At 48.4% G+C, this 17,012-nt stretch overlaps 1 protein-coding gene across 4 annotated transcripts in view; it reads left to right on the top strand.

Moving 5' to 3' along the window:
* The window catches only part of GAK (cyclin G associated kinase), a 1,908,861-nt gene that overhangs the window by 1,525,029 nt on the left and 366,820 nt on the right, over positions 1-17,012 (top strand). For all 4 annotated transcript variants that reach the window (XM_086961822.1, XM_086961820.1, XM_086961821.1 and 1 more), the window contains exon 21: positions 12,249-12,719. In XM_086961822.1, the coding sequence (XP_086817948.1) occupies positions 12,249-12,719 (471 nt within the window). The remainder of the gene's footprint in view (positions 1-12,248; positions 12,720-17,012) is intronic.

The following is a 17,012-nucleotide window of genomic DNA, read 5'->3' as shown; positions in this document are numbered from 1 at the left end:
AGATAGGAACGTGGCCAGACGCCACCGCTCGGCCCCGGGCGACCCTTGTTTCCTGTCCACCCATCCCACCCCCGAGAGCCTGGTCATCCAGGCCTATAAACTCCCAGACCGCGTTCCCGGCGGCCCCGCCCGATCGGGAATCCAAGAGGTACGAGCAATACGGCAAAAAGGTATTCTCCTCCCTGAGTTTGGGACTGCTGTCTTCCAACACTGTGTGCCTCTTGGGCCGCTACACCCACTCTCTGTGGGACGTGGTTGCGAACGTGCTGCTAGAATGCTCAGCGGAGGTCAAGGCTAAACTCGCCCAAACCCTTGTGGAGGGTCGAGATGCGGCACGTTCTTCCATCCGGTCTGGGCTGGATACCACCAACTCACTGGGCAGGGCGATGGCAACGACAGTGGCGATTCGTCGCCACGCCTGGTTGAGGTCCGCCAACTTTTCGGCCGATGTCCAGAATACACTCATGGACATGCCGTTTCATAGGCGTCGCCTTTTTGGCGACAAGGCAGACCATGCGCTTGAGCGCTTTAAGGACTCAAGGGCTACCGCCAAGTCCTTGGGCCATTCGGCCCCGCGCCAGCAAACGGGTGCCTTTCGTGGCCAAGGAAGGGGCGCGCCCACACGTGCTGCCAGCCACGCACCGCTGGCTAACATCCAACGCGGTGGCGGCCGTGGAAACCGCCGTGGAGGCGGTCGGGGACAACGGAGAGGCCAGTCCATACCTTCCCCCGCAGCATTCGCCTCAAAACCCTCCTAGTCCGTGCTTTCAGGCCCGTGTGATGCCAGTGGGGGGCAGGGTTCGCCATCACCTCCTCCACTGGCACACTCTCACATCGGACAGGTGGGTGCTGCAAATGGTCCGAAGGGGCTACTCCCTCCCCTTCGAGGCGACCCCTCCAGCCATGCCACCGCAATTCCACCGCATATCGGGGGATCATTTGCGACTTCTGCAGGAGGATGTTACGGCCCTCTTGGTCATGGGGGCCATCAAGCACGTTCCTGGGCCAGAGGTAGGGTGTGGTTGTTACTCCCACTACTTTCTGGTACCCAAAGGGGGCCTTCGCCCTATTTTGGATCTACGGAACGTCAACGGCTTCCTCCGGAAGGAGAAGTTCAAAATGCTGACACTGGCCCAGGTCTTAGCTGCCCTAGACCCAGGAGACTGGATGGCAGCGTTGGACTTGCAGGACGCTTATTTCCACATCCCCATCTTGCCGGCCCACCGGCGCTACCTGTGGTTCACGGTAGGCCACAAGCACTTTCACTTTCACTTTCAATCTTTATTTCGGCATGAATACCATAAAAGACAAATACATTATACAATAAAAACATTTCTTTCTAAAAAAATGCAGAACGTGCTATATAAAACAGTCAATTTTCATGCCAATATTGAAAATACATACAATAGAATCAACAATGTTCAAAGCATACCTAATACTTGGTGAGAACATTTGTGGGCATCATGGATAAGATTTCATTAATTAGCCCTCAGTTAGTGCTCGACATCACTTTAAACATAACCACATTTTACAGTTTGTAGCCCATTTTTCTTCTTAGGAAGAAGATACTATGCAAAAATCTGCTTACACTAAATACAATGGGTTGACTAGTATTAGATAAAAGGATCCTTAAGGCCTGGGAACACGATCTTACACCTAGTGTTAAACATAAAGGTTTAATCCATCTTTTTCTAGCCCGTGCATATTCTGGGCAGAAGAAGAGGATATGTGATTCATTTTCATTTTGGTTACAACCACATATGGTACACAATTCATCTTCTACATGATTCTCCGAGTTTGCACCACCAGACCAGCGGGCTAGCGTGGAACCAATCTGAAGATTTCCATACCTAAACTTCATGAATAGGGTCTTTGCTAGTGGTGGTTCTATTTCATCAAGGAAACTCTCGAAAAATGGATCATCTTTAAAGGTAAGAAACCTTGTTACGAGAGACCCATTTGAAGAAGTGTTTTTGATCATTTCCATAATGTACGACCAAAAACTCTTTTTTACTATAGTTTTTGATTGAGAAGAGATTGAATCAGGATGTTCCCAGTAATGTGACAAACCCATTGTGGTAAGCCAGAGTTTAATATGTTTAAACCAGGGTATCACATTGAAGATGTCGAGCTCCATAATTTCTACTAACCCATCCTTATATGCTTTCAGCTCGGGTACACACCACAACCTAATCCATAAAAGTAAAGGACGTAGAATGATATGATGGTCCGTTCTACGAAAGTTTAGGTCGAGCTGAAGTGGGACCAGTGGAGTACTTCTAGGGACTCTGACCAAACTTCGCAGGAAGTTGTTGTCCAGGACCCTAAAGGTATCTTTGGACCCTGGGCCCCAAATTTCCGAGCCGTATAGCACTGCCGGTTGGACCTTAAATTTAAAAAGTTCAACTGCAGGGGACACGGCCTTACTTGTACTTTTGCCCTGTTCCCTAAGAATGGGTTTTACGTTCTGATTAAACATCATCTTACATTTTTCCAATTGGGCTTTCCAGGTAAAATCGGAATCCAGAGTTACACCTAAATATCCAAAGTGAGGGACTGATTCCAGTTTCAATCCATTCAAAGTTAAACAACCCTTATCAGTTTTAGATGGATTTAGGACCATACATTTCGTTTTCTTCCCATTTATCTCCAATCCTTTTTTGATACAATAATCATTAAACGAATTTAAGAGGGCTTGGAGACCTTTTTTGTCTGGGAGATTAAGATAGTATCGTCCGCAAACAATAGGGAGGTAACTTTTTCGCCATTCAGCTTGGGGGAGTCATTTTTACACCCCTCCAAGAATGTAGGAATATCATTTACAAATAGCGAGAACAAAGTGGGGGCCAGTACACACCCCTGGCGCACACCACGTTCAATTGGAATTTTTGGAGTTAATTCGCCTTTAGGGCCCCATCGTACTCTGGCAAAGTTGCCTCTATGGAGTTCTTTTATTTGTGTTATCAAAGTGGGTGGCATCCCTACTAGACTCAATGTTTCCCACAATAAATTGCGTGGGACTAAGTCGAATGCCGCCCTTAAGTCGACAAACGCGACATATAATTGCCCCTTTTTGATCTTAACATACTTCCAATAGAGGCAACAAAAGCGAAAGATTTGATCGATAGTACTCACTTTGGCTCTAAATCCTGCTTGGTATCTAGACAGAATTGCCTTTTCCTCCAGCCAATCATTAACTCGGAATAGGATGTGTCTGGAGTAAACTTTTTGTAAAATATCCATGAGGCTTATTGGTCGATAATTTGAGGGGTCCATCCTATCACCTTTCTTATATATTAAAACTATTTCCGCCCCCTTCCAGCTCTCTGGGAATTCTAGACTCCGGGATAGCTCATTGCACAGATGGTTAATATATGGAGCCCATATTCCTACTTCATGTTTATATAGGTCTCCCGGAATCTTGTCTAGCCCAGGGGCTTTGCCCGACTTAATCTGGGTTATTGCCAGTTCTGTCTCACCTAAAGTAAAATCCAGGGAACCCCCCGTGGTAGCCTTGCTTAACGTTCTATTTAAAATGGGTGCCTCATATTCCTTATAAAGGTTAGAAAAGTGGTTTACCCATGTCTGTTCGTCTAAATAGACGTCTTTAACCACTCTGCCCTGATGGTTTCCATTAGCTATCAGCCTCCAAAAAGCTATATTATCTCTAGTTTTTGCTGCATACAGGAGATCTGCCCATTTTGCTTCTTCCCATGCCATTTTAGACATTCTTTGAACCAGTTTATAATTATTCCTGGCTGAAAGGATGTCTAGACGATCCTTTGATTTTATTGTGGTTAAAAGTGCCCTCTTGGATTCCCTGCAGTCCATGTTGTACCATGGCTTACTATGGGGCAAATTTTGTAGTTTTTGCTGCCCCTTCTTAGGCATCTTAGTGACAAGGGGTTTTAAGGCATCAAAAAATTTTTGATGTAGTTTCATAAAAAGACTACCACTCCCCTCCCTTGGGCTGGTGTTTAAATATCCTTCAAAGATGCTAGCAAAAAGCTTATAGATTTCAGCAATAACTTCACCATTATCCAATATTAGTGACCATTTGAGGGAACGTCTATTGTTGCTAATATGTATCTCAATTTGGTCATGGTTAGTTGCCTCGCTGGTCAAAGGAAGAACTAAGTCCCCTAATAGAGAGTCCCTGATCTGGAGAGCAAGAGGGAAATGGTCGCTTTCCAATCTCTCTATTACCTCCATGTCAAGGAGAAATTCCCAAGATGGCCCTGAGGCAATGATGAAATCTATATTGCTCTTATAGTTCCCTCTAAAGAAGGTAGATTTTTTCCTGGCATCTGAAGGTAACCGCCCATTACATGCTCTAGTGCAGTATTCTGCACATATCCTGTTCAGTTGGAGTGCCTGGGGGCTGCATTTAACTGTTTTAATGTTATCTAATGCAGGAATACCATTTGCCTCGTCTTCTTTTAAAAAGATGTCACTGAACCCCACAACAGGCTCAAAATTACAATTAAAATCCCCTGCCATAATCACATAATTCTCTCTAGTGTCTAAATTACCCAATAGAAGGTCTAACTGGGTTAATAAGGGAGATTCTTTTGATTTAGGTATTGGTCTGTTGTAGACATTCACCAAAAAAAGTTTTTTCCCTCTGGAAGCATTAATTTTCAGGATCAGTATATCAGGGGAATTGGTGTCCACAACTTCTATTTTCACTTTTAAATTAACCTTTACCCAAATCAACAATCCTCCCGAGGGTCTTCCACTTCTGGAGGGGGTCGCGCTGATACCATACGATTTGTATCCTAGCCTGTGAGTGATTTCAACAGACCAGGTCTCTTGCATCATACAAAAATCAAAAGTATCAATAAAACTTGACCACTCCGGGTCCCTTAGGTTTTTTGTAATCCCGGCTATGTTCCAGGAAACCAATTTGATAGTTTGCCATGGTTCCTGAATTGGTTGCATCACTACCTCTCCCACCACCACAGGGACAGTGATATGACATTGGGGGCTGATTGCATCAGCTTCTAAAAACAAATCATTTTGTGCAGAAGTACCTCCCCTTTTTGTTGAACTATCCCCAATTATGGGGGCTAACACCGGTGGTACAATTGCATCATCGGGAAGAATAGTTTCAATAGTGGTGACATCAGTTCTTTTAATACAAGGTTCATTCCCTATTCCCCCCCCCCCCCAGCAAATCTGTAGTCAACAATTCATTTCCATCCAACCCCTTGGACCGCTGGCATCAATCACAGTCATCTAGACCGCTGAAAATGTCAAATCTGTTAAAGGTTTCCAAGGGAGTGAAGGGCTTTAAGTGGTCCATTCTTCTGTTAGGATTATTTTGCCTTTGCGGGACATAGTTCCAGCCAAATGCTCCAACTGCAGGTGGAGGATTTGGGGGGAAAAAGGACTCCATGGGATTAGGTCTAATGAGTGGTTGCATCATTTGTTGAGTGTTACCAGCCCTCTGCATGACTGGTGGATAAGTGCAGGATGTAGTTTGAGATGTTACATGAGAGGCTAGTTGATGTTGGGAGGGGAAAACCACAGACCTGGGGTAAAAATATGTCAATGGCCTGGGTATTATGCAATTATTTGTAATTCCCGGGGGCCAGTTTAATACGAATTGTACTGCATTGGGATCCCTGAAATTTACAACCACCACATCTCCCTCAATATTTTTTGTTCGACTTCCCAACCATTGGAGGCGGCGGACATGCACAATTTCTCCGTTTATATGTGGTGCTATGGGCCTATATAGACCTAGCCAATGCATGATTTTGTTTTTAAGTTGTGCAAAGCCCTCCCTTTTGTTGTTTGATAGCACTGGGACCCCCGTTAGAACTACCACAAAGGGCACTGCCTCTGGCGGTAGTTCTGGGTTTGGAATTGGTTTAGGCCTTCCCCATCCTGGTTTTTTCCCCCTTTCTTCCATCCGATAATTATCATTTGAAGTACTAGCTACTTCATTACGTGTGTTAGTTGTAACAGTGATTGACTTAGGAGCAGATTTATTTTGTGGATTTTTTGGCGGTGGAATTAATTGAACAGTTGTTATAGTGTTCCCTTTGGGCACCAAATTAGGGGGGTTCATCAGCGGTGTGAGACTAGCTGATGGCACAGGGGCAACTGCGCTGGGCTTAGTCACATTAGAAGTTTTATGATCTGTTATGCATGGTGTTTTTGCAACTAATTCGCCCTTGTTTCTCAATGCATGTTCGAGTGAACTTAATCTAGATTCTACTTCGAGCAACCTCTCCAAGATAGATGCTGAGTAGGTTTTAATTAGATTTTCTATGGAATCTAAGGTAGCAGAGTCGCAGGCTACAATAGGCGCCTTTGACTGCGTAGAGACTTCCATAACCTCCTCCGTGTCTATAACTACAACAGTAGGTGGCAGAGGGACGGTTGCAGTAGGCCCCTCGTTGTCAGCAGATGTAATAACAGGTGTAATGATGATGCTGTCAGCGGGGCCTTTAGCCTTTTTCCCAAAGTCCGAATGACTAAGTTTAGATGGAACTTGAACCCCACCTTTCCGTCGTTTTTTGCATGGTGGTGGCCCATGTACCCTTGAAGCTAATGACAGTTTCTTGGCTCTACTATGCACTATTTTTGATGGTTTAGGCGTGGGTGGTTTTGGGACATTAGGGGTGCTCGTGTGTGTGATGCCCTCAAAGTCAATCAAATCCAATTGAGGAAAGTTATTTGTGCAGGCGATGCTAACTATTGGCACCACATGTTGGGTGTCCATTGTGTGGACTATAACGTCAGCTAACTGCGAGTTTGCATTAATATTCGTGAGAGGTGTGGATACTGGCGACAATGGGCGACTTTTTAAACTTTCCACAGAGCGGCGACGCTCTGCACGACGCTCTGCCAGGACTATATCCAGAGGCAGGTCTGAGGAAGCTTTAGAGAAATAATCATCAAGAGTTTTGTTTTGTAGGGTTCCCTGTTTTTCAGACATATCTGCCACAAAAAATAAATCACTAAGTAAAATCTAAGGGCACAGAAGCACAACAATCTAGAAACAAAATGGCACAGGTTAAATACCAGGGTTTTATGTCCAGTCCCGTCTCCTCGGTTCTCGGAGGGTCTCAGAGGGTCCGCCCTTAGTCCGGGCTTTGTCCCGGCATGAGTCCCGCACACGCGTCCCGCTAACACGTTCAGCAAGTGAACTTATACCAGCAGTAGTGGAGTAAGCGGAGACACGGGAAGAGGCGGCAGGTGTGCTAGGTCTTACACGCACAGCCTGTTGATCCTCGCAGTCCCGTCCTCCTGTTCTCTAGCACTCTTCTCCCCTGGGCAGGTCCTCCTGGACGCTGTAAAAGGCGCAGGCAGCAAAGCAGCACAAGGTCCGGTTTCCAACACGAGCGGCACCCGCGGAGCGGGGGCCGCGAGGAGTCTTTGAAGAGCTGGGCGGGAGGCGGAGACACGGGAAGAGGCGGCAGGTGTGCTAGGTCTTACACGCACAGCCTGTTGGTCCTCGCAGTCCCGTCCTCCTGTTCTCTAGCACTCTTCTCCCCTGGGCAGGTCCTCCTGGACGCTGTAAAAGGCGCAGGCAGCAAAGCAGCACAAGGTCCGGTTTCCAACACGAGCGGCACCCGCGGAGCGGGGGCCGCGAGGAGTCTTTGAAGAGCTGGGCGGGAGGCGGAGACACGGGAAGAGGCGGCAGGTGTGCTAGGTCTTACACGCACAGCCTGTTGATCCTCGCAGTCCCGTCCTCCTGTTCTCTAGCACTCTTCTCCCCTGGGCAGGTCCTCCTGGACGCTGTAAAAGGCGCAGGCAGCAAAGCAGCACAAGGTCCGGTTTCCAACACGAGCGGCACCCGCGGAGCGGGGGCCGCGAGGAGTCTTTGAAGAGCTGGGCGGGAGGCGGAGACACGGGAAGAGGCGGCAGGTGTGCTAGGTCTTACACGCACAGCCTGTTGGTCCTCGCAGTCCCGTCCTCCTGTTCTCTAGCACTCTTCTCCCCTGGGCAGGTCCTCCTGGACGCTGTAAAAGGCGCAGGCAGCAAAGCAGCACAAGGTCCGGTTTCCAACACGAGCGGCACCCGCGGAGCGGGGGCCGCGAGGAGTCTTTGAAGAGCTGGGCGGGAGGCGGAGACACGGGAAGAGGCGGCAGGTGTGCTAGGTCTTACACGCACAGCCTGTTGATCCTCGCAGTCCCGTCCTCCTGTTCTCTAGCACTCTTCTCCCCTGGGCAGGTCCTCCTGGACGCTGTAAAAGGCGCAGGCAGCAAAGCAGCACAAGGTCCGGTTTCCAACACGAGCGGCAGCGTTGGACTTGCAGGACGCTTATTTCCACATCCCCATCTTGCCGGCCCACCGGCGCTACCTGTGGTTCACGGTAGGCCACAAGCACTTTCAGTTTACTGTACTCCCCTTCACCCTTACCAGTGCCCCACGGGTGATGGCGGTGGTCTCAGCTCATCTGCGCAGGTTAGGGATTTCAGTCTTCCCCTACATCGACGACTGGTTGTTTAAGGCGGGCTCGCCCCAGACAGTCGTCAGCCACCTACAGACAACGGCAGACCTCCTGCACCATCTGAGGTTTTCCATCATTGTGCCGAAGTCACACCTGTGCCCCTCTCAGAAGCTCCTCTTCATCGGAGCGGTTCTTGACGCGGCGCAGTTTCGGGTTTATCCTCCCGAACAGCGGGTTCGGGATATTCAGGCTCTGATTCCAATCTTTCAGCCTTTGTCCTGGGTCTTGGTCAGGTTGACGCTGCGACTCCTGGGGCTGATGGCCTCCTGCATCCTTCTGGTGCATTACGCCCGGTGGCGGATGCGGCCTCTGCAGTGGGACCTTAAGTTTCAGTGGGCCCAGCATCAGGGCAACCTGTCCGACCATGTCCTGATCTTGGAGGGCACTGCGAGACAGCTGCAGTGGTGGCTCACGGACCGCGATTGAGTCAGCGGCAGATCCCTCTCCCTTCCCCAACCGGAGCACGTAGTTGTGGCAGACGCGTCCCTCCAGGGCTGGGGGGGCCACATGGAAGAGGCGGAGATCAGAGGCCTCTGGTCTATGGCAGATTCCCGGCTCCATATCAACCTTTTGGAACTGCAGGCGATTCGTCTAGCACTGAAGGCATTCCGCCCCTCTGTCCGGGGGAGTGTAGTGCAGGTGTTCACTGACAACACCACCGCCATGTGGTACTGCAACAAACAGGGCGGGGTGGAGCGTGGACCCTCTGCCAGTAGGCTCTGCGCCTTTGGCAGTGGCTGGGACATCAGGGCGTGACCCTGGTGGTTCAACACCTGGCAGGTTCTCTGAATGCCAGGGCAGACGTACTGTGCTGCCGGTGCATGATGGATCACGAATGGCGTCTTAACTCTGACGTGGCGCAAGGTCTCTTTCTGCAGTAAGGAAAGCCTTGGTTAGATCTATTCGCCACAGAAGAGAACGCGCAATTTCATCAGTTCTGTGCATTGGAATTTCCAAGGCGCCACTCGTTCGGAGACCTTTTTCGTCGCGAGTGGAGTTGCGGTCTGTTGTACGCCTTTCCGCCTATACCACTTCTGCGCAGAGTGCTGAAGAAGATCAAGCTCGACCGGGCTCAAGTCATCCTTGTTGCTCCGGACTGGGCACAAAGGTACTGGTATCCCGAGCTACTCAGTATGTCAGTCGATCCCCCGGTTCGTCTGCCTCTTCAGGAGGACCTTCTGTCGCAGCAGCAGGGGACGGTCCTCCACCCGAACATGTTCAGTCTCCACCTCCATGCTTGGAGATTGAGCGGCGACAGTTGAGGCCATTTGACTTGCCTCCTGAAGTTTGTAATGTGATTCTGGCAGCCAGGCGTCCCTCCACAAAGTCGGTATACGCCTGCAGGTTGAACAGATTTGTGGCATGGTGCACAGCAAAGGCTGTGGATCCTCTCTCTGCCCCTCTTTCTGAGGTTCTTCTCTTCCTTCTTTCTCTTGCCCAGCAGGGCTCCGCTCTGGGCACTATCAAGGGCTACCTTTCTGCCCTTCTTAGGCTGCCTGATCAACCTTCCTTGTTCAAGTCCCCTATTGTAACTTATTTTCTGAAAGGCATCACACACATGTTTCCTCCTGTTCCGTTTGTGATGCCTCAGTGGGACTTGAACCATGTACTTACCTATCTGATGTGCGCTCCTTTTGAGCCACTTCACAACTGTCCTCTCCGCCTTCTTACTCTGAAGACTGCTTTCCTGGTTGCCATCACCTCTGCCAGGAGAGTCAGTGAGCTCCAGGCTCTTTCATCCAAACCTCCTTTCCTTTCTGTCCATCCGGACTAGACCCTCTTTCCTGCTCAAGGTTGTCACGGCCTTCCACATCGGGCAGTCTATCACCTTGCCCACCTTCTTTCCGCTGCCGCATCCCTCAAAAGAGGAAGAGCGGCTCCACCGTCTAGACCCAAAACGTGCGATTTTGTCCTATCTAGATCGCACACGCCAGTTCCGGTTGGATGACCAACTCTTTGTTGGTTACGTGGGCGCTAAGAAGGGATGGGCGGTGCACAAGCGGACCATCTCTCGGTGAGTCGTCTTGTGCATCAAGGCTTGTTACTCCTTGGTGAAGGAGCCTCCTGTTGGGCTGAGGGCCCATTCCACTTGGGCCACGGCAGCTACCACTGCCCTGGGCCGGGGAGTCCCCTTGCAGGACATCTGTCAGGCAGCTACGTGGGCATCGCTTCACACGTTTGCAAGACACTACTGCCTGGACAGCCAAGTCCGAAGGGATGGCTTCTATGGCCGTTCCGTCCTCCAGGACTTTCTGGTGTGAATATTGGTACGCATACCCTCCACCGGAGTTGGTATTGCTGGGGTATCTATTCTAAGGTAAGGAATGTAATACTAACCTGTTTCTTTCAGATGAACAAGTTACTTACCTTTGGTAACAATATATCTGTAAGAAACAGTAGTTAGTATTAGATTCCTTACCGCCCCACCCATCCTCCCCGTTCTGCGATCCGATATCTAGGGTTAAGTTCATCCCCTTTCAGGGCCCTAGTTTCAATGGCACCAGTGTTGGTTTTTAACATGGCTCTGCATTTCTGGCGCGGAAAAGCTATGTCTAAGAACTGACGTCCGAGCGCGGAGGCGGCGTCTAAGTACTCCGACGACGTCATCACGGCGCCCACGACGCAGACGACGGACGCGGAGCCGCAGCCGACGCCTATCGACGCGCAAGGGTACTGCTACGCAAACATTTCTGGATCCAGTCTGACGCCTGGGGATATTCTAAGGTAAAGAATCTAATACTAACTACTGTTTCTTACAGATATATTGTTACCGAAGGTAAGTAACTTGTTCGTTGGGTGCAAATTTGGTATAACAATTGGAGTAATCTGTCATGGTGAAGATTTTTTAAATTTTCATACTCCATTTCTGAGTTGTTGAGTGGGATTATGATTGCGATGGCAGGGAACAGCTGATTTTGTTTGAATACGGGACCCCTTCTCTCACTCCAACTCCCAGCTCAGCGCTTAACTTAAAAGAAAGTCATAAGAGTTTTCCAACCCATCTGGTCACGTTATACACTCCTAAGTTAAAAGTGCAGTTTGATAACATAAGTGTTGGTGACCATGTGTAAATGACTTGCAATCAATCCATTTTCACATGATGAATTGGGAAGAGAAGGCGTGTTGTGGAAAAATATTTTGAGTTTGGAGACAAACTCTTACTGGCTTTCAGCTTTTTAAGCTTCATTTAATATTTGTGGCAGTGGTGCATATTACACATAGTGTAATTATGTCCCTTGTCACCACTCATTGACTGGAGTAGCTGTTTCTTGTTAATATATCTTAATAGCATTTTAATCTTAAGAAATTCTTAAATAACGTAATATCTGTGCCTCACCAAAGAGCTGTTAGGATTTTTTTCTTACGCTTAGAAAAAATTATAACAGTTTCTTCTTTCTGTAGCACAAAATTGTATCTGTTACTCAGAATGAGTCAGATATTATTTAGGTTTTTTGTTAGACTAAAAAATATCCAACTCCTTCGTAGCATCACCACAAGCAGGAAATGTTCCTCAATTGTGGTGCAAAAAAATTGAAAACAATAACTGTCTCTAGCTCGAGGGATTTGGGGAGAGGTGTGTGAGGGGGGGGGGAATTACACAAAATGGACACATTTATAAACACCCTCATAAGGGTGTTATGGGGACCCCTTTACTGGCGCATCTATATCATTAAAGCAGAGAAAAGTTTCATAATGAGTCAGTCAGCATAGATATGTATTGTTGCGAATCTGTTTCCACGAAGTTGTTTTAATTATAAAACCATTTGTTTCAATTGCACAGAAGGAAGAACTGCAGAAAGTGAAGGAAATAACCACTTTTCACAGGATGAACTCACAGAAACAATGGATGATATGGATGAAAGCTATCCATCAGATGAAGAGTTATCTGTCTTTAATGAGCACAGATCAGTAAAAGTGGAGGAATCTGAAATATCCAGTCCACCAGAACTTACGAAAGCTGAAAATGTGGTATATGAGGCAAACTTTGACACTCAGTCTGCCCAGTGTCATAAGACATTGGTTGAAAACACGGTTGATTTACTGGGCTTAGAGTCTGAAACTGAAATAGAACCCATTCAGTCGACTATTAAGACCTCATCAAGCAACGCAGATTTACTCAACGACCTATTTGTTGGTCATGAGTCATCAGAAGACCTGTTGTTTGGAGGAGAGAAAGATTTATTTTTCAATAGTCGGTCACAACCTTCAGTTGACACATCAGTTACCTCATCTGCAGCAAACGCTTCTTCTGGTGCGTACAGCTTTTTTTACTTCAATACTAAGGTATCTGAGTGTAAATTGTTCGTTAATGCAATACTGCATACTGATATTGATTATCGTGAAAGATAATGTTTTTCATAGAGTGGTTCTAGTAATGTTATAAATGTGGTACTTTATATCCTGTATACTCAAAGAAAGAAAGACTAGTAATATTTTCAGTGGTTTACATAACCCATCTATAATCTGCACCATTAACCTATAGAGTTTCAAAATAGTTAGGGACAGAAATACACTGGAAGAAGTGTGAAAATCAGTCCGTTATTTGAAAAGGATATTAATCTATTGTACATCTATACTCTAATTAACACTGAAAGTATAAACCCATCCATCTTGGATCAAATGTTAACCTTTAAAGGTTTCATTAAAATAGCTGCCAAAGTAATTGGTAATGTGTGAGTGGTGGGTGTGTGAAAGATTATAGGGAATGTGTCCAGCATGCCCAAGCTGAATTCAGTTATGATAAATGAAGCAACTGTTTTTTTAAATGTCATATGTTGATTCAGTATAAACAATATGGTATCCCAACTGGTATTATTTGGAGACAATTACAAAGGGTATGTTAAAAACATTATCAGCAAAGAAAAAGGAGACTCATTCTTAGTTATAAATGTGCTCATGGCATCGTATTTATCCAAAACAGGAAAAGGACAGGTTACAGTTGTATCAGAACTGTAAACAATTCAGTTAAAACAACCCTATTTGTACTTGGTGCTCAAGTGGTGCTAGTGATGTACACGGTGGCGACGCAAGTGACAAAGTGATCAGCAGAAGACGGCGCAAGGTGACTAGTGCAAGAATTTATACAGTGAATAGAAGAAAAAATATGGTTCCAGCTGAATTGTGGTCTTTTTGGGTTCTACTTCGGGCTGGCTGTAGTTTTAGATGAACCACATTGTTTGTTGCGCCTTGGATTGCGCGGAGTGGTCGACGGCGTTTCGATCCTCTTGAATTGGGATCTTCCTCAGGACTGGGTTGAGTGATAAGCAGTGCTTTACATAGGGGTAGAAAAAAAAGGGGGGGGAGAGGGGAATGGGCAGGGGTTTAGTTGTAGGAAACCAACATGGGATATGCGCGGGGGGAGCGTGCTCTAGTCAGTGGAGCATGGCCTGGCAGGTATCAGAGAAGAGGCAGGATGTAAGGGCGGCTAGTACAGGTACTGACCATGAAAACTGTGAGGGGAGGGGGGTAGACGAGTAGTGGTGGTCAAGTTGGGTAGAGATAACTGCCACGTGGTGCCCCATAGTGAGGAACACGATATGGCTCAACCTCCTGCGCTTAAGCTGTGTGTAGCAGCGGCTTCCCCTTAATTATATGTCTGGCCCAGGCTCATTCTGCGTGTATTCGGGCACCCCAGCCCCACCAGCCTCTTCTGATCTCCTCACCGCTTGTCCTCCGCGTTGGTGCACCAAAATGGGGGTCTTGGCCTCTCAGGTCCCGGCCCTCCGATCGTCTCAGATGAGCCTCCGCCTCTCGATGCAGCTCCGCAGCCTCTGTCATTTGGAGGCGGTCTCCCGACCCGGATACAGCCTCCGGTCACAAGTCTGGCCCACCGTCGCCGTTCTATCTGCCCAGGGCCTAGTTCACCCCTTCAGCCGCAGGCGCAATTTTTGAAGCAGTCCGGCTGCAGCAGCGAGCAGGAGCCAGTAGATCAGCCGCGCCCATGCGTTCCAGCTCACAGCTTCACCGCACCGTGTCCCTGACCTCCAAGACTCGCAATGATTTGGGCGCTGGTGTCCTGGCAGCACACGAGGTGATTTCTGCCCTGCTACAACCTCCTGAGTGCAGGATAAATTATAGAATTATCTCTGGGCCGGTGGAGCACGCTTACGAAGCGGCAATTCCGTGGCTCGGCTAGCCACGCCCCCCAGGCCTGCTTACTTTGATATCGCTTTAAATAGTCTGTACTACAAAGGGGATGACTTGCCTTTCACCTCCTCAATTAGCAGTGGATCTAGCCTTCACTAAGAGTCCTACTCTGTTAGTTAATAATTTATGTAATTCCTTTTGTAGAAAAAATTATATGGAACATATTCCCACACTGGAGGGTTTTCTTGAGCACTATGGAGAGTTGAGATGCCCTTACTAGGAGGTCATAATTTGGGGGGACTTTAATGTACACCTTTGCCAAACCAATTGCACCCCAGGCAAGGGATCCTGGGACGCCTTGGTTCCTTTGGTTCACTTAGAACATTCGGACCAAGGTTATCAGATAGAGAGTCTGCTTGCAGCCAATAGTTTGCACTGCCTTGAACATACTGCGTCGATCAATCCTATGGAGAGCTGCAAGAAAGTGCTGCAGGCGACCAGGAGGAAAGTGAACGGATGGATCCAAGGGTAGATCAGAGCAGTGAAGAACCTGAAAGCAGAAGGGACAGAGTCTGGGTCATTAGCCAGTGACCAGGAAGGAACCAAGATATGTCGAGGTGCAATCAGGTGAGGAGATGAAGCTGGTCTCTGCAGCCACGTGGACCAGGAGGCGTCGACGACGACCAAGAGCTGGATACGGACTGTCCCACGAAGGATCTAGCTGTTGGCGGTGTCGGTATCCGGATTGGACCCAGCAAGCCTTGGCAAAGGCAATACATGCAGGAAGGAAAGATCAACTTCTGTTCAGACCAGCAAGGTCTGGGGGGCTTCTCCTTCACAAGGAAGCTGCAGCAAGCCCGGAGCAACCAGGCAAGTAGTGTTGTTTCAAAAGGATGTCTTCAGAGGGGTCACTAGCCAACGAGATAGCAACCGCGAAGGCACGTCGAGGAGAAATGCACGCGCAGGCCCCATGCGGCACTCATGGAGTGTGGAGGGCTGAGCTTCAGTGCACTTACTGCTCGGGGTTGGGGCCTCTTAAACCCCAATGCACAACTTCAAGGATGCCTCAGAAGCTGCACAGGTAGCAAAAAGCAGGTACTGCAGGATGTCCGTTTCCACGTCTCTCGTGTCGACACGGGTATTAGCGTTGCTGTGGATGTGGATCGGAGTCAGAGAAGTCTGGAAGTCCAGATTCTGCGTTGCTAAGTCTTCGGGTTCCAGCGGGAGCGTCGACAAAGCAAACCGGCAAGTTACTGATGGTGCCTGTTTGCACAGGGTGTTCACTCCTTGACCATAAGGGAGATGTCTTCAGTCTTCCAGTCGAAATGGAACGTCGAAGGCCCAAGAGTTAGTTTCAGAGTTTCTTTCCAGGATAATCTACTGTCTCTAGACACAGCTCCTAGCTTTATACCAATCTAAGGGGCAGGATTACCTGCTTGGTCCCTCCTATGGGTGGAACCTGGGAAGGGGGTGGTTACACCCCTTTCCCTTTGTCCAGTTTTGCGCCAGAGCTGGGGCTGGAGTGCCCCTGCAACTGGTTTGAATCGGGCTATGCATGGAGCACCTTGTGTCCCCCAGGCAGTATCTCATTTCTCAGCCCTCCCTGCCCCAATACACTAAAAGTGTGTCTGGGGAGGTGCTAGCACCTCCCAAGGCAGGAAACCTATTGTCCAGGCCTCCCCTGCCGCAGTTTCGTCCAGCAGCAGGAGGTGAGACTCGTGTCTGTGGCAGCAGCATCCATTTTGTGATGCTGAGGCTCGGTTTAACTTTAACCGGGTACAGACAAGGACAGCCTGAGTGAGCGTACCAACTAGGTTGTCACACCCCTCAGAACCCAAGGTTAACCCAACTAGTCCCTTGGGAGGCGCACTACTACTGCTGGCTGTACTAGGGGGCACAGGTGCCTTAGGGGCTGCAGTAGCAGGAGTCTGCCCTCCTTTCTTGGTGCACTCACTAAACCAGTGAGTTTTACTTTTACAGTATTGGCACCACCTTTTCGATTGGCCTTCTTGGTTCTTCTTTTTCTGGGAAGCCTGAGCCCCCCCCCCCCTCTTTGGGTTGTTGGGGACCTGTCGAAGACTTCTGGTCATTTTGTTCCCCTTTCGAATCTTTACCCTTCTGGTCTGCTTTCTTCTGACCACCCTGGTTCTGGCCCTGGTTTTGCTTAACCCTTGTTCTGACCCATTTGTCTGCCTTCTTTTCCAATTCTTGGGGAGAGGTCAGATCCGAGTCGACAAGGTGCTGATGCAACAACTGGTTCTGACAATTGTTTAAAATTTGTTCTCTCATGATCAAATTATACAATCCTGTGTAATCAGTAACTTTACTGCCCAGCAACCAGCCCTCCAAAGCCTTAGTGGCACAATCAACGAAATCAGACCAGTCCTGAGACTGAGTTTTCTGGGTATCCCTGAACAGCAACCTGTACTGCTCAGTGGTTAGGCCGAACCCATCAAAC

Source organism: Lissotriton vulgaris, chromosome 3_1, assembly GCF_964263255.1.
Source record: "Lissotriton vulgaris chromosome 3_1, aLisVul1.2, whole genome shotgun sequence".
Lineage (NCBI taxonomy): Eukaryota > Metazoa > Chordata > Amphibia > Caudata > Salamandridae > Lissotriton > Lissotriton vulgaris.
The sequence above is the reverse complement of the archived record's forward strand: the minus strand, read 5'-3'. Positions and strand labels throughout refer to the sequence as shown.